The sequence below is a fragment of the Schistocerca cancellata genome, chromosome 4, assembly GCF_023864275.1.
Source record: "Schistocerca cancellata isolate TAMUIC-IGC-003103 chromosome 4, iqSchCanc2.1, whole genome shotgun sequence".
Classification (NCBI taxonomy): Eukaryota; Metazoa; Arthropoda; class Insecta; order Orthoptera; family Acrididae; genus Schistocerca; species Schistocerca cancellata.
In genome coordinates this window covers 674,710,935-674,737,927 of record NC_064629.1, presented here as the reverse complement: position 1 = coordinate 674,737,927, position 26,993 = coordinate 674,710,935, and the positions used below count along the sequence as shown (strand labels likewise).

General features: G+C 44.9%; 1 protein-coding gene across 1 annotated transcript in view; it reads right to left on the bottom strand.

The window, feature by feature from the left end:
- The window catches only part of LOC126184377 (uncharacterized), a 704,935-nt gene that overhangs the window by 300,645 nt on the left and 377,297 nt on the right, over positions 1–26,993 (bottom strand). Inside the window, exon 3 of the mRNA XM_049926761.1 lies at positions 13,718–13,976. Coding sequence (XP_049782718.1) covers positions 13,718–13,976 — 259 coding nt within the window. The remainder of the gene's footprint in view (positions 1–13,717; positions 13,977–26,993) is intronic.

The following is a 26,993-nucleotide window of genomic DNA, read 5'->3' as shown; positions in this document are numbered from 1 at the left end:
TGTTCATGGTATATTTCTCAATAGGTTCTGGTTTTCTGAGACTCGGTGCTGATGTATAATCATTTACTATTATATTTGAAGCGATTTACATTTATGATATGTCAGTCTACGCTTTAGGGTTCTAAGATAGATGGTCTGAATTCGACAGAAGTGTTTTCTGGAACCTTTTCCGCGTCTATATAGTCATTTGAGGTGTGTCTGATGTTATGGTAAGTTGTTATGACAGTGAAAGAGTTGTATATATGTGCAAACAGCATTAACTTCTTATCATTGCTTCCCCGAGCTTTTACAGTTTTCATATGGAATTTCTGCTACTTTGATTTGTGTTGAAAAGTGAAATAAAATCTCAGATCGTCTTCCAACAGCAGGAAAATAATGACAGAAATAATTATAAATAAAGTAATAGTAATGTAACAACTTCATTAGTGAGAACGTGCAGCAGAAACCTGATGTGGTTAAAAACAGTTGCTCGTAATGGTTTTTCTTTGTTCTATTGCAGTACCTATAATCACAATTCTTAATATTTTATAAATTAAAAACAAATAAATTTATGAATACTGTCCTAAACATCCGAAGGGAAACTTTGTTCCTGGAGACTATTTTCCCACGACCTCGTCTTCTGTAATGTACCCCACCGATTATCACCCTAAGAGGCAGCTGACTCAGAAAATAAATTAAGCCATACACGCTAAAAACAAAATTATAACTTACTTTCGTGAGAAATATTCTAACACAAAACCAAACACTAAGTCTGTGTTAGAGATCTGTTGTAGTTAGAGACACGTTATTGGAGAAGTCACACTACGGTATCATATGATTGGCATTTATGAAGTTTACTGAAGAAATGTAACGCGTTGTCTACAATGCAGAACTACTTCTTGTTTCAATTTCTGCATAATTTCTCACCTTTGTGGCCGAGTTTGTTAGGTCGATGTGGCGTGGTAGTGTTGGACCCTGAATTTCTGGTTTGGATTCTAACACATAAAGAAATTCTTATTCCCGGATTCGAGTACCAATACGAGTTGCGTTGCCCCGGGGTTCTCGATCACCAAACTGTTCGTTGATGTTAATTTTGTTCCACTCGTATCAAGAGTCTTATGGAAGTTGATCCTGTTAAGGTACAAAACCCATTCGACAACCCTATTTAGCATTTCCGTGATCCGTCTGAATCATTGCGGCGAATGCCAGACTCGATTCTTTAACTAAATCACAGCCGATTGCTCCCAGTATTTTTGGAATTTTGAGATTTCTTGAGAATTTATCAGGCATTCTGCTAGTTTCTACTCAAGTGTAGCGTACTTTTTCATTCATTTCATCGTTAGGCAGTGTCACTCTTTCTGCTCTGTGTGAGAAGTAGCTGGCTTTCATGTCGTCCACTATTTTTACTTTCATAACCATTCGTGGCTTGAACAGGAAAGTGGGGAAATGGGGAAGTGATACTGGTACACAAAGCACCCTCCGCCACACACTACAAGATAGCTTGCGGAGTACGGGTGTAGATGTAAGCACTAGTGGTACCACAAATAACATACGACACGAGCACTGTTAGTCCTTCATGACGACCAGTTACGTATCTAATTTGTCTTACAGATAAGAACGGACAAGGAGAATGAAATATGAAAGTCATGTCGACCAAGACATGATTGAAGTCATATCACCTCAATTAGAAAGGGATACTGGGGGCAGTCAGCTGTGATCTTGTTAAAGGATCTAGTCTGGCATTCGCCGGAATCACGGATATAGTAAACCGGGATGAAGAATGGTTTTTGGACCTGCCGAAGATCATCAGTTTGTCGCCCATTGCACCAAGTCGCTTGACTTAAGTCAGTGGCGAGCAATCACAAAGTATCCCTACTGCACCCGACATAATTTGTGTTCCCAACATCACATCCAGTCTGTCAAAAAATACCTGATATCATCAGCACATTAACACTTGCCAGTCATTTGTTGCGGTACGACTTGATCTTTATTAAACAGACTATCTGCAATCATCTGTAGACATGTTAGTGTACCTGAATGGAATATAACTACAAGACCTGTTGAATGCAGTCTGGTCTTACGATTGGCACTAATGACTGACAGTAGCCGAGTAGCGTTTGTCTGCTAGACAAGAAGCAACAACGGCGACAGTGAAATGTTCTGAACTGTGACTTCGGAGAACGCAGCTCTTCAAACTTAGACATACAGATACTTGCAATCTAACGTTAGGGATTATGTTTAGGATCTTACTGGTTCACGAGTCACAGCGCTGGAAAGACGCGCAGAATAGCATCTGAAGTATAGGAATTGTAGAAAGGAATGACAAATTATTGTGAAATGCGTCAGATATAGTATTACGACTTATTTGTTGCGAATCCCATTAAATAAAATGTATTACAATTAAAATGACTTTTTGAGAATTTATCATACATTCTGGTAGCTGTCGCATCAAATACAGTGCTGTTTTTCTTACACTTTATCGTTAGACAGTTTGGTACTTAAATCCATAATTCAGGTAGTCACTTCTCTCCAGATAAAAATACTTCCTGACATTACTAACACAATATGCTTCACTCTAGTTGCAAAAGAAGCTTTTTGACCCCCAGTCTGAGCTGTCGACGCATCAACGGCAATTGTTTGTAACACATCTTGTCAGCACGTTCCGTAACGGTGTTTACTGAGAGCCACCGTGCAGCGGCGGGTGGCAACACAAGTTTTTATATTTAGTATCATGCAACCGAATAAGGGGTTTGAGCTAAATTAATCAGATTACGCGTTCTCGAGTTTGGGATGCTACTCAACTTGACACAGACGAAAAACGGAACTTTATAATACTATGCTAATGAGTCAAATACGTTTGTCATTCAGGGGTCACTCTGGAACTGGAGATAACTGTATGTATCTAATCTTCATCTTTCTTTCTTAAGAGGTGCACATTGTTTTCATTTGTAGAGCGGTAGTCGAACGATTTTACTGTATAAAAGCATTGGCAACATAGGCGTCAGCATTTTCTCTACTCTACGTAATCGTTCGGTACTTCTCTTAGTGACATCTCACCGCGTATAATTACACTGAGGTGACAAAAGTCATGGGAGACCTCCTAATACAGTGTCGGACCTCCTTTTAGCAGACATAGTGCAGCAACGCGACGTGGCAGGGACTCAACAAGTCGTTGGAAGTCTCCTGAAGAAGTATTGAGCATCTTGCCTCTATAGCCGTCCATAATTGCGAAGTGTTATCGATGTAGGATTTTGTGCAGGAACTGACCTCTCGATTATGTCCCATAAGTGTTCGATGGGTGGCCAAATCATTCGCTCGAACTGTCCAGAATGTTCTTCAAACCAATCGCGAACAATTGTGGCCCAATGACATGCCGCATCATCATTCATAAAAATTCTATCGTTTTTTGGGAACATGAAGTCCATGAATGACTGCAAATGCTTTCCAAGGAGTTGAAAATTACCATTTTCAGTCAATGATCGGTTCAATTGGACCAGAACACCCAGTCAACTCCAAGTAACCACAGTCTACACCACTATGGAGACACCACCAGCTTGCACAGTGCCTGTTGACAACTTGGATCCATAGCTTTGTGGGATGTGGGCCACACTTGAAGCCTACCATCAACTCTTACGAACTGAAATCGGGACTCATGTGACCATGCCACGGTTTTCCATTCGTCTAGGGTCCAACCGATATGGTTATGAGCCCAGGAGAGGCGCTGCGGGCGATGTCGTGCTGTTAGCAAAGTTCAAAATGGCTCTGAGCACTATGGGACTTCACATCTGAGGTCATCAGTCCCCTAGACCTTAGAACTACTTAAACCTATTAACCTAAGGACATCACACACATCCATGCCCGAGGCAGGATTGGAACCTGCGACCGTAGCGGTCCCGCGGTTCCAGACTGAAGTGCCTAGAACCGCTCGGCCACCTCGGCCGGCTGTTAGCAAAGGCACGAGCTTCGGTCGTCTGCTGCCATAGCCCATTAATGCCATATTTTGCCGCACTGTCCTAACGGATACGTTCGTCGTACCTCCCACATTGATTTCTGCGGTTATTATTTCACATGTTGTGGTTTTTCTGTTAGCACCGACAACTCTACGCAAACGCAGCTGCCCTCGATCGTTAAGTGATGGCCGTCGGCCACTGCATTCCCCGAAATTTGGTGTTCTTGGCACACTCTTGACACTGTGGGTTTCGGAATATTGAATTCCCTAACGATTTTCGAAATGCAGTGTCCCATGCGTCTAACTGCAACTACCATTCTGCGTTCAAAATCTGTTAATTCCCGTCGTGCGGCTACACTCACGTCGGTAAGCTTTTCACATCAATCACCTGAGTACAAATGACAGCTTCGCCAATGCAGTGGTCTTTTATTCCTAGTGTAAGCGATACTACTGCCATCTGTATACGTGCATATTGCTTTCCCGTGACTTCTGTCACCTCGGTGTATTGAAATACAGTTACTAGATTTGCAGCTGCTGCTGATAATGGTTTAAGGCGGGAAACATCTTATGTCATCGCTCTCCTGTCCCCCCCCCCCCCCTCAACCCCACCCCTCCCGAGGACGGAATCGGTATACTGCATCTTCTGTCTTTCCCTAAAGAAACTCTATGTGCAAGTGACAGATAGTTGTCTAGATGTTTGCGTAGCCTCTATCTGACGTGGATCGTGGGTACCAGCCCGGTATTCACCTTTTGGGATGTGGGAAACCATCTAAAAACCACATCCAGGCAGGCCGGCACACGGACACTCGTTAATCCGCCGGGCGGATTCGAACCTAGCCCGGCACGCCTCCCCGCATCGCGGAAGTGTGCTTGTTTATAGGCACGGCTACCCGGCTGGGTCTTAACGCACATAAAAACACTTAAATAAAAGAAATAGGAAGGGCGGAAAATCGATGCTTGACGACCCGTTGACATCGAGGCCTTCAGAGACGGTGACCCAGTGATTAATTTGTTTAAAGCTGCAGTTAACCAATCAAGGGTGTCAACATTAAGAAATAATTGTTTCATAGCTGTTCGATGATACTGGAAACTACATTTACATGGCCAGCGAGGGTACACAATGACAATACATGGCAGGGAAGAGGAGGAAAAGGAAAGAAATAAGAAACAAGAAGCCACCAGAGCGCAAGCAGTGGTTCTGCAAGGCGTATGTGGGTGAGCATCATGCACGGTGTGAACCCACACAGAACAAAAATTCCAGCAGTGACCCTCCTAAACGTTCGCAAACGGAAGCAGTAGGTGTACTGAAGAGAACGCGACCAAAGGAGTCTTCACATATGATCTTTCGTACAAAAAACACATCTACCGATCAAAAGAAATTGAGCAATTTTGTGGTGGTAGGATTGACCAGCCGGGTCTAAGCGTTTTATTGCTAGAATATTGTAAGTTGCCACCAAACTAAGAAGAAAGGTATGTTATCTTTTAATGAGTACTCTAAGCCTGTTAAGAGTATATTTCGGCTAATTCTGCTTGTGAAGCATACAGCGTAGGCAAAAAGCAGGTGTGCGTTGGGAGGCATGGTATATCGCACGGGAAGCACGTTCACTCATAGCGGCGCCGTTAAATGTTTCGATCGAGCCTTCTGTGCCTCCTCGTTTCCGACGGCCCGTCTGTTTATTTTTTGTGCTATTCTTGTAGGTTTACTTATCGGTCACTTCGTAAACCGTTCTCTTAGGGCAGATAACATCGCACAAAAAGAATGCAGACACAAATTATTGCTTGAGACAAAACTTCCTTCATGTGCTTTCTTTCAGAATACCCGCAGTTAAGGATCGTTATGAGCGTTACTATGCACTCAGACATAGAGACGGAATGCTGTTTATATACACAGACATATAAACTTTCGTTTATGGAGAGTCATAACATCTTCATGGAAGACTTTCGTAACATCTTAAGAACGTTGTTACAGTGAATGATGCTATTATACGTTTACTCATTTCATGACCGATCCTTTGAATCTGTCAGTCCGTATGAACCAGAAGTGTAAATAACATGAAAGTGAGACTACTGAAAGTTGGGTACCCATTGTTAAATGACGTTAACAAAAAGCAGAAAAGATGTTAGAACTCCGTCTGAAAATTATTATCGGCACCAGACATTGCATACAGGTAAAGTAAAGCACGTTACATCGTAGCAGAATAAGTGGAACTTTGCTGGTGATAGCACATACTCCTCACATTACGCCCACACTCTGGGGTTTCGAAAATAAGCTAGCAGGATATCTTCTTTGAAGGTTATATCATCTTCGGTTGGAGTTAATTCATTACTTTCTCTACCATTTCCATTCTCCCGGTCCATCAGTTTTTATTTCAACTAATGCTACTTTTCTTCACGGACTTTCAGTATGCTGCAGATGAAATAGGTCATCAACTTTTCCTTTATTGAAATGAATGGTTGGAATTCCGTCCAAAAGTCGCATTAAGAATTGTTGTCGTTGTTGTGGTCTTCAGTCCTGAGACTGGTTTGATGCAGCTCTCCATGCTACTCTATCCTGTGCAAGCTTCTTCATCTTCCAGTACCTACTGCAGCCTACATTCTTGTGAATCTGCTTAGTGTATTCATCTCTTGGTCTCCCTCTACGATTTTTTTCCCTCCACGCTGCCCTCCAATGAATATTGTCCTTTCTTTGTTAGTGATGACTGATTTCCGTCTTCCTAAATAATTAAAATACAGTCAAATACGCATGCCTGGAGATAGCCACAACAGACAATCTAGAATAGCAATCCAGACAGTTAAACAGATAGTGTTGTCTGTTGTGTCTATTTCCAAGCATGCGTATTTGCCTGTATTTTAATTACTTACGGAGACGGATGGTTTGAAAATGGATGTAATGTCCGAATCTAGCCACTACTAATAAATAAAGGATACTTCTTAATGCGACTTTTGACGGAATTCCAACAATTCATTTCAGTATCCCGTATTTTATCGCAACATTTACATGTATTAATCTCCGTTTTGAGTCCTTAATTTTTCCCTTCAACGAATGTCTCTGTCATTTATTTTTTCCAATTCCCTTGCGTTTCTATTCCGTTGCCTTCCATTCTTTCCCATCTTTTGCTGAATGTCTTCATTGGCATCAGCTAGTAATATAACTTCAGTGCTTCCTGAATTTATTTCCAGATATGATCTTCTGCCGTTCCCGCTTGCACTGTAACCCAATAAATTATCTGATATTTTGATTTGATCAAACTTCTGCTCAAGTAGCCTAGTGCTATCTTACAGCTTTACTCGTTCAATATGCACGCTTGCGATGTAAGTGCCAGTTACCAGCCATTATCCACTGAGCCATTCACTGTTCGGACATCTATCTACATGGGACAGAAAATTCTTCTGTTTTGCTGTATTTCGTTTCGCTGTAAGACTTCCTTCAGAATTTAATCTTCTGTTCAAGAAAATTTACTCGATATGCTGTGTTTCCATTAAACTTTTCAGTCATCGACTGATCAAGTTCCTGTACTGAACAGGTTCGAAGTTTGAATTTCACGGAAAAGTCATTCGTAAGTCGGAATAAATGCACACCATATAGCCTTATAAATGTGGCCTGTAAACGTTTACCCATTATACCACGTCAGAGGACGCTTTGGTGTTAAATTTTCCACGTAATTCTTGGGATGGGGGAGTATACACATAATTTCACCAGCAATTAAAATATCAGTTCTAGAAGTGTGCTACTGGATCTCTCACAAGTTTGATGTTGACGGACGCGACCGTAAAAATAAAAAATCTGGTAATGTGGCTTCTTTGACACTCTGTGAAAGCTGGAATTGTTTTCGAACTATTATCATGTTAAATATGCAATGTAACTTTAAAAAATATGCTTTACTGAAGTTAGCATTTGTTTTAGAACACCTAAGCTACTGTTTCAGAGCATAGGTGGTGCAACTTTTTGTGTATTCTGTTTAAATGCATCAGCCATTATAATACTGTTAGGAAAGAATGTACTCCGAATACTGCTGTTGTTACACTGCAAAGTTTGCCAAATCATAGATTCGATTTTTTTTCCGTCATTATTCTGTAGGACACTTAAGGTTCTTGTTTGAATTGAAAAGAATTTTTTTCATTTAAGTAAAGTGATTTGACTAGAAACATTGAAAGAGACGTTTAAACCGCCGTCGTTAATCGTATGCGACTGCTTTCAATCATTACGTCTGGACAGCGCTTAGCCGAAACTGTAAGATTTTGAAAAAAATATGTTATTTCTGCTACTAGAAACTGGTTTTCATTACATATTGTTACTTTTTAGCCCACTGAGCACGTCCGTGGAGCTTAAACAATTGATTTTTAAAGTGAAGTTTTTTTTATATTTTTTTCTGTACTTGTGATGGCTGATAACACAAATTTCAAAGTCCCTTCTTTGACGTAAGTACAGCAAACTTCTGATTATCTGGGTTCAGCTTATCCTACTTATCGATTATTCGTACATAGATGGATGATTTTTGAAGAAAAAAATAGTGAAACGAACTCTGAAATATTCCGCTATACTCAGAAAGAATATTTTCGTTTAGATTACACTGTTATGCAACTGAATTGTGTTTTACCGCTGGAAGACGCCTGTCTCATCTTCGGAAATCCCTGAAAAAATTTTCTGTTTCCCATTTTATCTTCAGGTTAATGCAGGAACTCCATCCTTTCAACATTTTTACGGCCGGTATCATACCTATGTCTGTGTTTAGCCTTTTCACTAGGAGCTAAATGTAGATAATTTCCGCCCCAATGTTTCCGGCGAGTAACAAGTAGCCGTAAGTAGTGCTGTTGACTTTCGTATGTGGCAGATATCATGTGTAGCTACAGTAAATGGTAATTTCATGTAGAAACATGCAACGGCGGTTTATGTAGGTACCAGTAAACCCCCGATTATATAAAGCATCGATCCCATGTATAAAGCAGCTTGAAACGTTTGATTGCAAAAGAGTTAATGTGTTAAATATTTGACATTAAGAATATAAGCGAGAAAAAGTTTCGCAAAGTTTGTTAGAAGTCGCTAACTGCTCTCTCTAGGAAACAGTGGGTAGTTTGAATTCTGTTTTAAGCAAAATCAATCTTTTCACGCATCCCAGTGTTAATGACGTCATTTATTCTGAACTATGTGTTGGACGATAATATAATTTTAGAGGTACATTCAGCGATATATGAAGATACTGTCTGCAAAGTACGTTCCAAATAGAAAGAGTATTAATGAAGTAATAAATTAAATCGTCATGCCTGCTACTGAACTTTTACTGCGTGCTATTTTAAGCAGAAGCTAGTTTTGAAGATATCTAACTGTCTATGACGTTTAATCTCCTGCACTATAATTTTGCAGGTACCTTCATTGGTATACGTGAATACTCTCTGCAAACTGTTTCGAATAGAGTTGGTAGTAAAGAAGTAATCAATTAAAACGTCATGTCTGATGTTAAAGTTTGACTCTTGCATGAACAGCAAAAATATAGTAATAGATAAACTTCGTTTCTTTAATCATTTATGATTGGTGTCTGAGAGATAAAGTTTCACAAATGTTTAAAAATAATTTATAATTTCAAACTTTTCTGGAAGTCGCTAAGTGCTCTCTCTTTCTCTTTTTTTTTTCTTTTTCACCGGTTTGATGCGGCCTGCCGCAAATTTCTCTCCTGTGCCAACCTCGTCATCTCAGAGTAGCACTGGTAACCTTACGTCCTCAATCATTTGCTGGATTAGTCCAGTCTTTGTCTTCCTCTACAGATTTTACCCTCTACAGCTCCCTCTAGTAGCATGAAAATTATTCCCCGATGTCTTAAAAGATGTCCTATCATCTTGTCCCTTCTTCTCAGAGTTTTCCATATATTCCTTTCCTCGCCGATTCTGAAGTGAACCTCCTCATTCGTTACCTTATCAGTCCACATAATTTTCAAAATTCTCTTGTAGCAACACATTTTAATGCTTTGATTGTCCGTCGTTCCGGTTTTCCCACTGTCCCTGTTTCACTACCATACAACGCTGTGTTCCAAACGAAAATTCTCAGAAATTTCTTCCTTAAATGAAGACCTATGTTTGGTACTAGTAGACTTCTATTAGTCAGGAATGCCCTTTTTACCAGCGCTGGTCTTTTTTTTTATGTCCTACTGTCTCCGACTGTCATGGGTTATTTTGCTGCCTAGGTAGCAGAATTCCTTAACTTCATCTACTTCGTGATCACCAGTTATGGTGTTAAGTTTTTCACTGTTCGCATTTCTGCTTCTTCACATTACTTTCGTCTTCTACTTACTCTCAATCCATATTCTGACTCATAGACTGTTCATTCCATTCAACAGATCCTGTAATTCTTCTTCGCATTCATTGAGGATAGCAATGTCGTCAGCGAATGTAGGCATTGGTATCATTTCACCTTCAGTTTAAATCCCACTCCTGAACCTTTTTTTTTTAAAAAAAATCCGTCATTCTCAAATACTGAACGAATGAATTTGCGCACCGTCAGTTATGCTGCCTCAAAACCAACACACAGTTTCTAACTGTAATACTTGTCATACTATGTTAAACTCTTATAATAAGATTATACATCTTAATGAGTTGATTACGACAGCATTTGAAATATTTAAATTCTGACAATGAGTATGCAAAATATTGAAAAGAAAGTTTATGTTGCCCCTGAAAGTCGTTATACGGGCAACCTTCAACTGAACCGGGTTCTGGGTTGTCGCTTAGTAATACGTGCAAGGTGACATTAAAAATATTGAATTACGTGAAATAGGATCGTCACAACTTCTGAACGGTTTGCGTTAGGACGTTCAAACAAATTACAAGGTTGGCCGCGGGGTTTGATTGGAATTAATATGCACGTTGTTGTTTGGTTTAGCGACGAAGCCCAGTTTCATTCGGATGGGTTCGTCAATAAGCAAAATTGGTGTTTTAAGGGGACCGAGAATCCGCATTTCCCGAACGAGCAGCCTCTTCACCCTCAACGGGTGACTGTGTAGTGTCCAATGTCCACACACGGAATAATCGGTGACTACCGAAAGGTACGTGAAGGTTTTGAAAGATGATTTCGTCCCCATTAGCCAAAGTGACCCTGATTTCGACAAGATGTGGTTCATGCAAGACGGAGCTCGACTCCATCAAAGCAGGAGAGTGTTTGATGTCCCGGGGGAGCACTTTGGGGACCGCATTCTGGCTCTGGGGTACCCAGAGGCCTCTGGCATAGACCTCGATTGGCCGCCATTTTCTTCGGATCTGAACAAATGCTACTCCCTTTTGTGGGGCTACATTAAAATAAGGAGTAAATCAATAACCCCAAAACCATTGCTGACCTGTAAACAGCTATTCAGAGGCCATCGACAGCATCGATGTTCCGTCACTTCAGCGTGTCATGCAGAGTTTCGCTATTCGTTTGCGCCAATCATCGCAAATGATGGCAGGCATGTGGAATATGTCATAACCTAAATACGAATATCGTAGTGACGTTTACATGTTGAATAAAGTGTGCGCACGCCGTACTTTGAAACTTATTTACGTTTTTTTCATATAGTTCAATAATTGTCACCCTGTGTGATATGAAAAAAGGTGCTTTTCCGAAATTGATGCGCTTTATTGCACCATTAACCGATTTTCGAGCCGCTTCAGGCTCATCATCAGATTAAGGTGTTACAGGAACATTATCCTCTGAATCATGTGTAGCTAGACGCCAGAGTCATAGTGACTGCATTGCGTCTTGATATCCATTCAGATAATGTTCATTTTAGTTAGCTTATCGCCCCCTCTCCCCCACACACAGTTTACTGTGAAACCAAGTCCGCCTAAATATTACTTGGATGGTGTGGTGTGTGCGATTTGGCAATGTTAGTGGTAAGAGAGTGGCTCTTCCTGCCGTCGTATCTCCCCCGCCCCCCTCTTCCCCACCCCCACTTGAATGTTCGAAATGTTTGCGAATTGTGTAACTGAGGCGGGTACAGCACGGTACTCACCTAGTGGGATGTGGTAAACCGCCTGAAAACCACATCCACTCTGGCAGGCATACAGGCCTTCGCCGTTAATGCGCCGGCTATATTCGAGTCGGAGCCGAATACCGAAAGTGGCGTGCTAAAGCGAGCGGCTATGAGGGAGGGTTACATACAATACCTACATAAACCGCCAGTTTAAATCACAGCTATAGTTCATTATAAGTAGACCAATCCAAATCGCTGCTAGATTTAAAGTACTTAGTGCTTCACTGGTTTGCGATAGGCCTATTTCGGCTACAGTGTCATTTTCTAGCCGCCTGCGAATAATACATGATTCAGTTAATCTTTTTTCTATACGTATGTGTAAGTATTGGCAACGTTGCGTAATTATACAATAGTACTTACGTCTAGTTGTTTTGACGTCCATAAAACATCGATTGGTGCTGTCACTGTCTAACGATTTATACGACATCGTATTTATCTGCTGACAACGGGCAGGTGTCTTTGAAGCGAAATGTCTCAACTGTGCGGGAATATACATAATGGATGTACGAGTACAGGTTGTAGACGCATGGTTGACGACGCATGGTTGTGTCTGCCGTGAATCGAGCACGGATAGCCAGCCAAATGGTAAGGTGATCGCAGGCGATAAGCGGGAAATCCGGGTTCGAGACCCGGTCCGGCACATACTTTCATTGTCGTCATTCCATTCTACAGATAATGGTTGTCCATATCCGCAATTGCCAATGGATTTAATGTCTAACGATTTAGTTGTTATGTCCTAGGTGGCGTGTTTATATGATTGCGACAGCTATGCTGCCATATCTCGATCTTTAATGTTGTTGTAGACGAGATTATTTTGTTGACAATGGTCTTCTTGTTGTTTTTAGAAGTTTTTGTTGTTTTGACAGCTTAATTTGACAGAGCGCCTGCGAGTTAATATGATTACAATTTTGATTTGGTTTATTAGTCTATGGGTTTTTATGTATTAGTGACTTGTTGTAAACAGAACAAGAAGACCATAGCCAATCAAAAAATCTCGTCGACAACAACATTAATCACCCAATATGATGAATAATTATACATAAGAACAGAAACAAAGGTTAACTATATTTTAACTAAAGTTCAGTCTTGATCACAACACTTATGTCTCAATAACATAGGTGACCGGTTTCGGTTATATTTATATAACCATCTTCAGACCCATGGCTTCCTTGGAGGATGGTAGGCGGAGCTCTCCTCAGCTGCTACGAAGTCAACTGATCATAAAACCGAAACCGGTCACCTATGTTACTGAGACGTAAGTGTTGTGATGAAGTCTGAACTTTAGTTAAAATATAATACTTTATTGATCACTGTTCTAAAAATGTTTACCAAAATTGTACTAAGGTTAACTAAACCACGTATTATTTGCACGCAGCTATAAAATGTCACTGTAGCGGAAACAGGCCTATTGCAAACCAATGAAGCACTAAGTACTTTAAACATAGCAGTGATTTGGATTTCTCTACTTACAATGTCTCTAAAAGACGTATATCGCCGCTACGAGCCCTCAATAGATATAATTTAAAAAAACATGTCTACTCCAAATTATCTTTGTTTTTAGGTTATCCGTGTAGTATTGAATCCGCATTAACTAGAATAATCTGGAGTTTGCTGTATCTTAGATGTTTCGCGGGTCAACGCATAAAGTTGTGAGCAGCTGCTAACTAAAACTGAATTATTCAGTGACATTCCATACTGGATGGAGTTGCCTGTGACTGAGAAACTCCACAGAACGTGTGGAAAAGAGTTAGCACCAAAGCGACCGCCTCGAGGGAGTTGTGGGACTACTCACTAGTCGGCGAGCGCGAGGCGGTTAGGCTGGTCGAGCCGAGGCTGGAGAGCGACGTGGTCTTGGAGCCCAGGCCGGGCCAGTGGTGCAGCGCCGAGTTGGTGCTGCCGCGCTTGAGCAGGAAGCCCTCGGGCCGGCTGGCCACCGTCGACTTCTTATACCAGTCGGGCACGTGCAGCTTCTGCAGCGAGCGCTGCACGCGCATCTGGTGTTCAGACATCGTCCTGTTGCACCCAATCTTCTGCAGCTCATTCTCAGGGGGCTGCGGAAAAAGAGAAAAAACCTACTGTCAGACGCATGGCCACGTAAATGATCCTAGTTACTTCACTATCGACATGTTGGTGAAACGAATCCTATGCCAAAATTACCAAAAAAAAGCAGCAGTGTACACTACTGTCCATTAAAATTTCTACACCAAGAAGAAATGCAGATGATAAACGGTTATTCATTGGACAAATATATTATACTAGAACTGACATGTGATTACATTTTCACGCAATTTGGGTGCATAGATCCTGAGAAATCAGTACCCAGAACAACCACCTCTGGCCGAATAACGGCCTTGATGCGCCTGGGCATTGAGTCATACAGAGCTTGGATGGCGTGTACAGGTACAGCAGCCCACGCAGCTTCAACACGATACCACAGTTCATCAAGAGTAGTGACTGGCGTATTGTGACGAGCCAGTTGCTCGGCCACCATTGACCAGACGTTTTCAATTGGTGAGAGATCTGGAGAATGTGTTGGCCAGGGCAGCAGTCGAACAATTTCTGTATCCAGAAAGGCCCGTACAGGACCTGCAACACGCGGTCGTGCATTATCCTGCTGAAATGTAGGGTTTCGCAGGGATCGATTGAAGGGTAGGGCCACGGGTCGTAACACATCTGAAATGTGACGTCCACTGTTCAAAGTGCCGTCAATGCGAACAAGAGATGACCGAGACGTATAATCAATGGTACCCCATACCATCATGCCGGGTGATAACGCCAGTACGGCGATGACGAATACACGTTTCCAATGTGCGTTCACCGCGATGTCGCCAAACACGGATGCGACCATCATGATGTTGTAAAAAGAACATGGATTCATCCGAAAAAATTACGTTTTGCCATTCGTGCACCCAGGTTCGTCGTTGAGTACACCATCGCAGGCGCTCCTGTCTGTGATGCAGCGTGAAGGGTAACAGCAGCCATTGTCTCCGAGCTGATAGTCCATACTGCTGCAAACGTCTTCGAACTGTTCGTGCAGATGGTTGTTGTCTTGCAAACGTCACCAGCTGTTGACTCAGGGATCGAGACGTGGCTGCACGATCCGTTACAGCCATGTGGAAAAGATGACTGTCATCTTGACTGATAGTGATACGAGGCCGTTGGGATCCAGCACGGCGTTCCGTATTACCTTCCTGAACCCACCGATTCCATATTCTGCTAACAGTCATTGGCTCTCGACCAACGCGAGGAGCAATGTCGCAATACGATAAACCGCAATCGCGATAGGCTACAATCCGACCTTTATCAAAGTCCGAAACGTGACGGTACGCATTTCTTCTCCTTACACGAGGCATGACAACAACGTTTCACCAGGCAACGCCGGTCAACTGCTGTTGGTGTATGAGAAATCGGTTGGAAACTTTTGTCATGTCAGTACGTTGAATGTGTCGCCACCGGCGCCAACCTAGTGTGAATGCTTTGAAAAGCTAATCATTTGCATATCACAGCACTTCTTCCTGTCGGTTAAATTTTGCGTCTGTAGCACGTCATCTTCGTGGTGTAGCAGTTTTAATGGCCAGTAGTGTAGTATGTTGTTGGCAACAGAGCTACATTGATAAGAGCACATGATCTAGGCTAGTGGCCAGCTTGATGTGCTATGCCTCTTTCTGTTGTGTATTAACATTCACTCTTCTTTATTCCATTACCCATACATTGATTTCACCGCAAAAAAAAAAGAAAAAAAACATAGTTGCCGCCAGTGCGCGGTCCTGGACGCGAACCTTGGATGGAACACTGTGTCGGCGGGAGGGATGCTGAGCGCTGACGGCCGATGGAGTGGCCGATCAAAGGGAGAGGGGGAAGACATAAAAGCGAGGCGCCGGCCCCCCATCAGCCAGTTCATCAGGTGCGATGGCAACATGGGCGTCTCTCAATGGAGAGAAGTCTTCCTAAGTAAGAATGATTTCAGGTGTGCCTCAGGGGAGTGTCGTAGGACCGTTGCTATTCACAATATACATAAACGACCTTGTGGATAACGCCGGAAGTTCACTGAGGCTTTTTGCGGATGATGCTGTAGTATATCGAGAGGTTGTAGGAATGGAAAACTGTACTGAAATGCAGGAGTATCTGCAACGAATTGACGCATGGTGCAGGGAATGGGAATTGAATCTCAATGTAGACAAGTGTAATGTGCTGCAAATACATAGAAAGAAAGATCCCTTATCATTTAGCTACAATATAGCAGGTCAGAAACTGGAAGCAGTTAATTCCATAAATTATCTGGTTTTTTTTTTTTTTTTTTTTGGTTGGGTTTAAGGGCGCTCAACTGCTGAGGTCATTAGCGCCCAGTCACTGTTGTTTGAGCACATGGAATCTGGTAAAACTCAATGGGATGGAGGGGACACCAGAAGGACCCGACAAAGATGCAGACAAAATAAGTAAAAAGATTAAATGTCCTTGGACAAGCCAGTTAAAGTTATAAAACGCAGAATACGAGCAGCTGCTCGAGCGTCATCAGCTAAAACATCCGGTAAAGTAGATGGCAGGGACAGGACAACACGAAATTGACTAAAACGGGGACACGACAATAAAACATGGCGCACTGTTAATGCCTGACCACAAGGGCACTGCGGGGCTGGGTCACCGGAGAGCAGGTAGCGGTGGCTAAACCGGCAATGCCCAATCCGCAACCTGGTCAGAAGGACCTCCTCGCGCCGAGATGGTCGGGAGTATGTTGTCCAAGCAGTTGGTAGCGGTTTTACTGCCCGGAGCTTGTTTCCTTGGAGGGATGACCAAGCATCCCACCACAACGACACAAGCCTCTTACAGACATCCCCACGAACGTCGGATGACGGGACACAATGGGAGGCTGGCCGAGGCAGGAGGACTGCAGCCCTGGCTGCAGCATCCGCAGCCTCATTCCCAGGCACTCCCACATGTCCGGGAACCCACAGAAAGCTGACAGAACCACCATTATCAGCCAAAGAATGGAGGGACTGCTGTATCCGTTGTATCAAGGGATGGACCGGATAGGGAGCTCCAAGGCTCTGAAGAGCACTGAGTGAGTCAGAGCACAGTACATATGATGAATGGTGGTGGCGGCGGGCATACTGAACGGCCTGATGGAGAGCAAAAAGCTCGGCCGTAAAGCTGGAACACTGGTCGAGGAGCCTGTATTTAAATGTGGCGGCCCCGACGACAAAGGCACAGCCGACACCATCGTCAGTTTTGGAGCCATCGGTGTAAATAAAGGTGTGACCGGCAAGTCGAGCACGAAGTTCGGCAAACCGTGAGCAATAAATTGCAGCCGGAGTACCATCCTTCGGGAGTGAGCTGAGGTCGAGATAAATATGAACCGGAGCCTGGAGCCAAGGTGGTGTCGGGCTCTCACCCTCTCTGAAGGTGGTAGGGAGGGCAAAATCCAATTGTCGAAGCAGGCGACGGAAGCGGACTCCGGGGGGCAGCAGGGCAGACACATACAACCCGTACTGACGGTCGAGAGAATCGGCGAAGAAGGACTTGTAAGTGGGGTGGTCGGGCATAGACGACAGCCGGCAGGCATACCGACACAGCAGTACGTCGCGCCGGTAGGTCAACGGTAACTCGGCAGCTTCAGCATAAAGACTCTCGACAGGACTAGTGTAGAAGGCTCCGGTCGCAAGACGTAACCCCCGATGGTGGATGGAGTTGAGCCGGCGTAAGAGGGACGGCCGAGCGGACGAGTAGACGAAGCTCCCATAATCCAGCTTCGATCGGACTATGGACCGATACAAGCGAAGCAGGACAGTGCGATCCGCTCCCCAAGATGAACCGCTAAGAACTCTGAGGACATTAAGGGAACGTGTACAACGGGCCGCCAAATAAGAGACGTGTGGAGACCAACACAGTTTCCTGTCCAACGTGAGCCCTAGAAACTTAGTTGTGTCCACGAATCGGAGAACAACGGGACCGAGATGTAAGGATGGCGGAAGGAACGCTTTATATCGCCAAAAGTTGATACAAACCGTCTTTTCTTCAGAGAACCGGAAGCCATGTGCCACGCTCCATGAGTAGAGGCTGTCTAGACAACGCTGAAGGCAGCGCTCCAGGAGGCATGTTCTCTGGGCACTGCAGTAGATCGCGAAGTCATCGACAAAGAGAGAGCCTGAGACATTAGGTGGAATGCAATCCATAATGGGATTGATCGCGATGGCAAAAAGGGCTACGCTCAAGACAGAGCCCTGAGGCACTCCGTTCTCCTGGAGGAAGACGTCGGACAATACGGAGCCCACACGTACCCTAAACTTTCGTTCCGTTAAAAAGGAATCAATAAAAAGGGGCAGGCGACCGCGTAGGCCCCACCTGTGCATAGTGCGGAGGATACCTCCTCTCCAACAGGTGTCATAAGCCTTCTCCAAGTCGAAGAACACGGCTACCGTTTGGCGCCTTCGCAAAAAGTTGTTCATGATGAATGTCGACAAGGTCACGAGGTGGTCAACAGCGGAGCGGCGGCGACGAAAGCCACATTGGACATTAGTAAGGAGCCGTCGAGATTCAAGAATCCAGACTAACCGAGCATTAACCATGCGCTCCATCACCTTACAGACACAGCTTGTAAGAGAAATGGGGCGGTAACTAGAAGGAAGGTGTCTATCCTTCCCGGGTTTGGGTATAGGAACAACAACGGCGTCACGCCAACGCATGGGGACTTGACCTTCGGTCCAGACGCGATTGTAGGTACGGAGAAGGAAGCTTTTGCCCGCCGGAGAAAGGTGTGCCAGCATCTGAACGTGAATGGCATCCGGCCCCGGAGCAGAGGACCGGGACAGTGCAAGCGCACGTTCGAGTTCCCGCATAGTAAAGGGGGCATTATAGGTTTCCAGATTCAGCGAGTGGAAGGAAGGTCGCCGAGCCTCTTCTGCCTCTTTCCTGGGAAGGAAGGCAGGATGGTAATGGGCGGAGCTTGAAACCTCCTCGAAAAAGCGGCCAAAGGCGTTGGCGACAGCCACCGGATCAACAAGGACCGCATTACCTGAGGTCAGGCCAGGTACCGAGGAGTGGGCCTTAATGCCCGACAGCCGGCGCAGGCTACCCCAAACGACGGAAGAAGGAGTAAAACTGTTAAAGGAGCCGGTGAAAGAGGCCCAACAAGCTTTTTTGCTGTCTTTGATGACTCTACGGCATTGCGCTCGGAGTCGTTTGTATTCAATACAATTCGCCAACGTAGGATGGCGGCGAAAGGTGCGTAAAGCACGTCGTCGAGCACGGATAGCGTCCCTACAAGCCTCGTTCCACCAGGGGACGGAAACGCGACGTGAAGAAGTAGTACGAGGAATGGAACGTTCGGCAGCATGGATGATAACAGCCGAGAGGTATTCGACCTGACTGTCACAACTGGGAAAATCGTGGTCCGGAAAGGTTGCCAGGGATGAGTAAAGTCCCCAGTCAGCTTTCAGTATGTTCCAGCTCGAAGGACGTGGGGATGGGGTGTGGTGCAGGAGACGAACGACACAGGGGAAGTGGTCGCTCGAATAGGTGTCAGAAAGGACATACCACTCGAACCGATGGGCAAGAGTGGTAGAACATATTGAGAGGTCCAAGTGGGAGAAGGTATGAGTGGAGTCCGAGAGGAAAGTCGGGGCGCCGGTATTGAGGCAGACAAGATTGAGATGGTTGAAGACATCTGCCAAGAGTGAGCCTCTTGGACAGGATGCAGGAGAGCCCCAAAGGGGATGATGGGCATTGAAGTCGCCAAACAATAAAAACGGCGGGGGAAGCTGAACGATCAGGTGCATCATGTCAGCCCGACTAACGGCAGACGACGGTGGAGCGTAGATGGTACAAACTGAAAAAGTAAAAGCAGAAAGAGTAATGCGGACAGCTATTGCTTGGAGTGGGGTGGTCAATGGGATGGGATGGTAATAGACGTCGTCCCGAATGAGCAACATGACCCCACCATGAGCTGGGACACCGTCCACAGGGGTAAGGTCATACCGCTCCGAGGTATAGTGGGTAAAGGCAATACGGTCAGTCGGGCGCAACTTGGTTTCCTGTAGTCCAAGGACGAGCGGACAGTGCAGGCGGAGGAGCAGTTTTAATTCCTCCCGATGAGATCGAATACCTCTTATGTTCCAATGAAACAACGCCATCGCTAGTCAAAAAGTTGTGGGAACGAGACGGGGGAAGAGCTGGTCACCTCGACGGCCGCGGAGGGCCAGGTTGCGAGGGAACAACGCTACAACCGACGGGAGGCGGATCCGGTTCCATCGACTGGTCGCCAGCTGCGGCCGCTGTCCCTGGTTGTGTAGGAGGGGCAGCATCATTTGCCGACGAAAGGCCAGCTGAGCGCCTGGCAGCAGAGCGTCCCGGCGAAACTGAGGACGGCCGGGAGCGGCGACACACGGATGGAGCATCAGTCGAAACGCGCCGGGGTGGAGAGGGGGATAAAGATTTCTTCTTGGAGGCCTTCTTGGAAGGCCGAGGAGGCACAGGGACGGTGGGCTGGACCCGAAGAAGGTCCTCACGCGCGGGGTCCGTTTTGGAACGCCGGACCTCGGAAGCCGGGGTCCGGAACGTTTCCCCGATGGACGCCTGAGAAGAGGATCGCTTCTCAGGTGGCGTGTGGGGGGAAGGAGGAGGAAGGATGGCCCCTGGGGCAGAGGGGGTGGGGGCCACGGGGGAGGAGGATTTGGAAGGGAGGGATTTGGGAGGCGGAGGCAGAGCCCCCTGATGGGCGGAGGAGGCGGAGGGGGGATAGGAGAGGGGTGAGGATACAGCGGAAGGAGTGGACACAACTGAGGCAAATGAAGTGGTCAATGGCACGGGATGGAGGCGGTCGTACTTCTTCCTGGCCTCAGAATAAGACAGCCGATCCAAAGTTTTGATTTCTTGTATCTTCTTCTCCTTCTGATATGCGGGGCAGTCTGAGGATCTAGGCGAGTGGACGCCAGGACAATTAACGCACCGAGGTGGTGGGGTGCATGTATGTTCCTCACGAAGAGGACGGCCACAATCGCCACAGAGGGGCTCAGCCTCACACCGTGACGACATGTGCCCAAAGCGCAAACACCTAAAACAGCGCATAGGAGGCGGAACGTAGGGTCGCACGTCACACCGGTAGCACATTACCTTTACCTTCTCTGGGAGAACGTCCCCCTCGAAGGCGAGGATAAAGGCCCCAGTGTCGATGCGACGGTCTTTGGGGCCGCGCTGGACTCGCCGGACGAAATGCACGCCTCGGCGCTCCAGGTTGGCCCTGAGCTCCTCATCAGATTGTAGCAGGAGGTCACGATGAAAAATAACCCCCTGCGTCCTATTGAGTGCCAGATGTGGGACAATGGAGACTGGGATGTCCCCTAGGCGGTCGCACGCCTGGAGCGCCGCCGACTGTGTGGCGGACGTGGTCTTGATAAGTACGGACCCTGAACGCATCTTGCTGAGAGCCTCGATTTCCCCGAAGATGTCCTCAATGTGCTGAACAAAGAACATGGGCTTGGAGGTGGCGAATGTCCCCCCATCGGTCCGAGAACAGACTAAATAGCGGGGGAAGTACTTCGCTCCAAGCCGGCGGGCCTGTCCCTCCTCCCATGGAGTGGCCAAGGGGGAAGGGGCAGGAGAACCAGAACCAGAAACGGTACTTTTTCTTTTAAAAGACTCGGCCGCAGAGCGACCCGATACGTGGTGACGTTTCATCTGCGAAACGTCCGCCCCGATACCACCCACTCCGACCAGGGGCTCTCCCCACGGGCGCCACCCAGCCGCAGCAAGGGCCACCTGGCAGGATGACCATTGCCGGGAGTCCTGATGCCCCAAGGAGACGGGCATCTACTCCTTGGCCGACATGGGGAGGGTGCAGCTCAGGTATCGGCAGTACGATCCCTGTGTTGTCAGGGGGCTACAACCTAGAGGGTACATGACGACCCCACCACAACGGGCTGGCTACCGTGCTGGATTTCTGGTGCCATGGAAAGTCCATCATGATCGCTGGTGCAGATGGAGACGCACTATGGGCGTAACTGGGACAACCCAAAAGGCGTTTAGGCCCAATTTGAGCAATAGTGGGTATGGTTACAACGCCGGTGCAATGCTGAGTGCCAAGGTCTGAGTGCACTTAGGACCAGTGGTACACCACGTAAGGTGTCCTTCCCCAAAAGGCTCGTACTTCTGTAGAAATTTAGAAAAATGGAGGTCAAACCCCAAGGGGGACCATCACATGGAAGGCCGAAACGGTTGAACTCCTTTTAGTCGCCTCGTACGACAGGCAGGAATACCTCGGGCCTATTCTTACCCCGGACCCGCAGGGGGGATAAATTATCTGGGAGTAGGCATTAGGAGTGATTTAAAATGGAATGACCATATAAAATTACCCGTCGATAAAGCAGATGCCAGACAGATTCATTGGAAGAATCCTAAGGAAATGCAATCCGAAAACAAAGGAAGTAGGTTACAGTACGCTTGTTCTCCCACTGCTTGAATACTGCTAAGCAGTGTGGGATCCGTACCAGATAGGGTTGATAGAAGATTCAAATGGTTCAAATGGCTCTGAGCACTATGGGACTCAACATCTTAGGTCATAAGTCCCCTAGAACTTAGAACTACTTAAACCTAACTAACCTAAGGACATCACACACACCCATGCCCGAGGCAGGATTCGAACCTGCGACCGTAGCAGTCCCGCGGTTCCGGACTGCAGCGCCAGAACCGCACAGCCACCGCAGCCGGCGGTTGATAGAAGAGATAGAGAAGATTCAACGGATAGCAGCGCGCTTCGTTACAGGATCATTTAGTAATCGCGAAAGCGTTACGGAGATGATAGATAAACTCCTGTGGAAGACGCTGCAAGAGAGACGCACAGTAGCTCGGTACGGGCTTTTATTGAAGTTTCGAGAACATACCTTCACCGAGGAGTCAAGCAGTATATTGCTCCCTCCTACGTATATCTCGCGAAGAGACCATGAGGATAAATTCAGAGAGATTAGAGCTCACACAGAGGCATACCGACAATCTTTCTTTCCACGAAAAATACGAGACTGGAATAGAAGGGAGAACCGATAGAGGTACTCGAAGTACCCTCCGCCACACACCTTCAGGTGGCTTGCGGAGTATGTATGTAGATTTAGATGTAAATGCATAAATATTGTGTCCGTTGGACACCGGCATCCGGTAGTTCACCGGTGAACTATTTCAATAAAAACAATAAAATTAAATAACTCAGCTGAAAACAGTTTTTCACTATGGATATGAGCTGCTTCATTCTTCTCATGCAGTTTCTGTGATGATTATTTTGATGCAACATCGTTTTACTTTAAATTTAGCAGCCGACTGCCATTACTTTCTTGAGCTTCCTTAAATTTGCAGTAGCAGAATCGTGCTCCTTGTACTTTCATTAATCCTTAACCGGTGTTGCTAAGTCTATGGGACTCCAGGGAAGTGAGAAGTTGTAGTATTTTTCGTATTTGTTGATCAGGGAGCATGCGCTGTTCAGTACCTTCCTATGGTGGGAAGACTAAAGTCTGTTATCACGCCAAGCATTGTCAACAACGAACTTAAGAGTCACCAGGACTCCACGATGCAGTTAGTGTTATATTTTCAGTTTAGTTCGCGTATACAAAAAAAGTTAACGCTGCAAATCCTAACTTCGAGGAATGTGTTCTAAGATGGACTGAAGGATATGATGTTGACTGTTCAGATCAAGATGGTGCTCCCGAAAGCAACATTACCATTGAAAATTCTATTCCAAGTGATCACGAAACAGCAATGAACTTTCTGGCGATGAATCTGATGACGATGAGATGCAAGTTACTGAAAGCGAAGACGAAAATTGTGTACTCAATGCACTGCAGATCTACAAGACACTAAGTATCATCTACTTTTACATGCGTGTTTGGACCGTTGTCAGTATTTTACAGTTTTTCTATAGAAACAAATGAATGCTCTTTTCTTATAGTTTAGCTCTTACCAAATGTGTATTTTTTTTTTTTATTTGTCAATTGTCCTTTGGAAAACAATATAACAGAAAGACTTTGTAATATCTTTTATTTCAGAGTTTTCCGCTTTAGTTTGCTCCTAAGTTGGTTTTAAACAAAAAAAAATTGTTTCCTTACACGTCTTTGATTACGTATGCGTCCCAAAAGAACAAAAAAAATCATTACCCGATATAACACACATTTTTGTTTTGGAGTCCCCAGGACTCCGCAACGTATTTGATGTTAACATTTCCGTGGAAGTCTCTGTAATGTGGACTACGGTGTTCGTCTTATTAACTAACTTATCCCTAAGCTGAAATTGTATAAGGGGCAGTCAAATGAAAACGAGACAGACGGAAAAAAGTAAGTAAAATGATTATTATTTCGAAAGTAATCGCCATAGCTGTTAATACGTTTATCCCAGTGTGAGACAAAACGGTCAATAGCTTCATGGAAAAATGTTAACGTTTTCCTACTAAATCATGATTATACGCAGGTGAGCACATCTTCCTTCAAAGTAAATCGACGGTCACGAATGTCTTTCTTCAGGCTTGAAAAAATATGGAAATCGCATGGGGAGAGATCCGGATTGTATGGAGGATGTGTAAGGCCTTCCGAGCGGTTCTAGGCGCTACAGTCTGGAACTGCGCGAGCGCTACGGTCACAGGTTCGAATCCTGCCTCGGGCATGGGTGTGTGTGATGTCCTTAGGTTGGTTAGGTTTAAGTAGTTCTAAGTTCTAGGGGACTGATGACCTCAGAAGTTGAGTCCCACAGTGCTCAGAGCCATTTGAACCATTTTTTTCTGTTTTTGTTGAGTCAGTTGTTTGGTTTATGCACAACATAGAAAGAGCGTCTCCACTGAATTCAAAAGGGATTTGTCTTTTCAGTTTGCAGTTTACTCTCTCAGTCCATGTTTGAAACGAGGAGCCACAGTTCTGGTTCTGTTCGTCCTGCAAAATGTACAACTGAATTCGCCGTGTATTTCTGACGGTGTCTTCCGAAGTCGGAGACGAAACGTCAGGGAATTGTTTCGTATATCGACCACGGCCTCTCGGCCAAGAAATTTTAAATGAAGTAAACGTCGGCCGTGAAAGCCTACACTGTATCAATAGAAATTAACTTACCGAGATATAATTTCACTGACAAAAGTTGTGGTACAACAAGCTGACATTAGATACTGTGCTTTATCAAATTAACCGGTAACATAGAAACAATTGAAACTATCAGTTTAGAATGATTAATCAACGTCAGAAGTTATCAGAGGAGTGCAACAAAGGCAAAACAGGAATAATGGAATGTAGTCGAATTAGTCCGCAGCTCGTGGTCGTGCGGTAGCGTTCTCGCTTCCAACACCCGGGTTCCCGGGTTCGATTCTCGGCGGGGTCAGGGATTTTCTCTGTCTTGTGATGACTGGGTGTTGTGTGATGTCCTTAGGTTAGTTAGGTTTAAGTAGTTCTAAGTTCTAGGGGACTGATAACCATAGATGTTAAGTCCCATAGTGCTCAGAGCCATTTGATTTTAGTCGAATTAAATCGGGTGATACTGCGGGAATTAGATTACGAAATGAGACGCTTAAAGTAGTAAACGAGTATTGCTATTTGGGGAGCAAAATAACTGATGATGGTCGAAGTAGAGAGGATATAAAATGTAGACTGGCAATGGCAAGGAAAGCATTTCTGAAGAAGAGAAATTTGTTAACATCGAGTATAGATTTAAGTGTCAGGAAGTCGTTTCTGAAAGAATTGTATGGAGTGTAGCCATGTATGGAAGTGAAACATGGACGATAAATAGTTTAGACAAGAAGAGAATAGAAGCTTTCGAAATGTGATGCTACAGAAGAATGCTGAAGATTAGATGGGTAGATCACATAACTAATGAGGAAGAATTGGAGAGAAGAGAAATTTGTGGCACAACTTGATTAGAAGAAGGGATCGGTTGGTAGGGCATATTCTGAGGCATAAAGGGATCACCAATTTAGTATTGGAGGTCAGCTTGGAGGGTAAAAATTGCAGAGGGAGAACAAGAGATGAATACGCTAAACAGATTCAGAAGGATGTAAGTTGCAGTAGGTACTGGGAGATGAAGAACCTTGCACGGGATAGGGTAGCATGGAGAGCTGCATCAAACCAGTCTCTGGACTGAAGACTACAACAACAATCTGAAGAAGCATTTGCAACTATTTTATCGCAGCTAAAAATATTCATAATTAATAGGAAATTCGACGACCATTTGTGTTAGTTATAATGAAAAATGCATTTACTCCGTGTGGCATCTGCTATTCCTGATACCTCCATGAATGCACAGAGCGGTTATTATCAAACTTTCCGTATTTGAGAGGGCTCCTATGAAAGACGAGTGATCGTAGGACAATCAAACTTTGTGGAAACATTTGTAAGGACATGCGAAACAGAAGTAACGAATAAACTGTTGAAAGAAACACATTTTAATTTCCATATGAGAGGGTAACATTGATTAAGTGCGTACCATGTTCACGTTCCAAGCTACTGACGTATTTCAATGTCATAATAATTTGCATTTACGACAGCGTGGAACAGCATTAGATATACCTCTACTACTGTCCGTAACACCTCAGGTGGGATGTTGCTACCTCCCTCGCCATGCTCATCTTCATCCTCCAACGTATGTTAGCGCCCCCTTGATAAACTCTGTCCTTCAGGTAACTTCACAGCCAGAAATCACACAGGTTCAAATCTGGTGATCTTGGTGGCCACGCAGTTTTGTACGATCGTCCAATGATTCGATCGTGTGCCGTTCATGCTGCATGTTGTTGATCCTTGGGGTTCCTCAAAGAAAAATCAACCAATCATAAACTGTGCCGTGAAGTCACACTACACAGCGACGCGTTCGCTCTGCAGGAGAACTTAATGAATATTCTGTGGCGGTAAAGATCCTGAAATGCGACAACTGTGTTTAATTGCAACCATCCTGTATCTCATTAGCTATTAGTCGGTCTGCGTGAAAACTGTACTGCAAATATTCCATACCAGTTGTTACGTGTCGATAGCCGCTGTCATGGTTATTGCGTATTCTTGATCGGCTGTTACCTTTCCTCAGAAATTCCAGTCCACTTTACGAAAATGTCAGTTAAAAATAGTTTTCATATA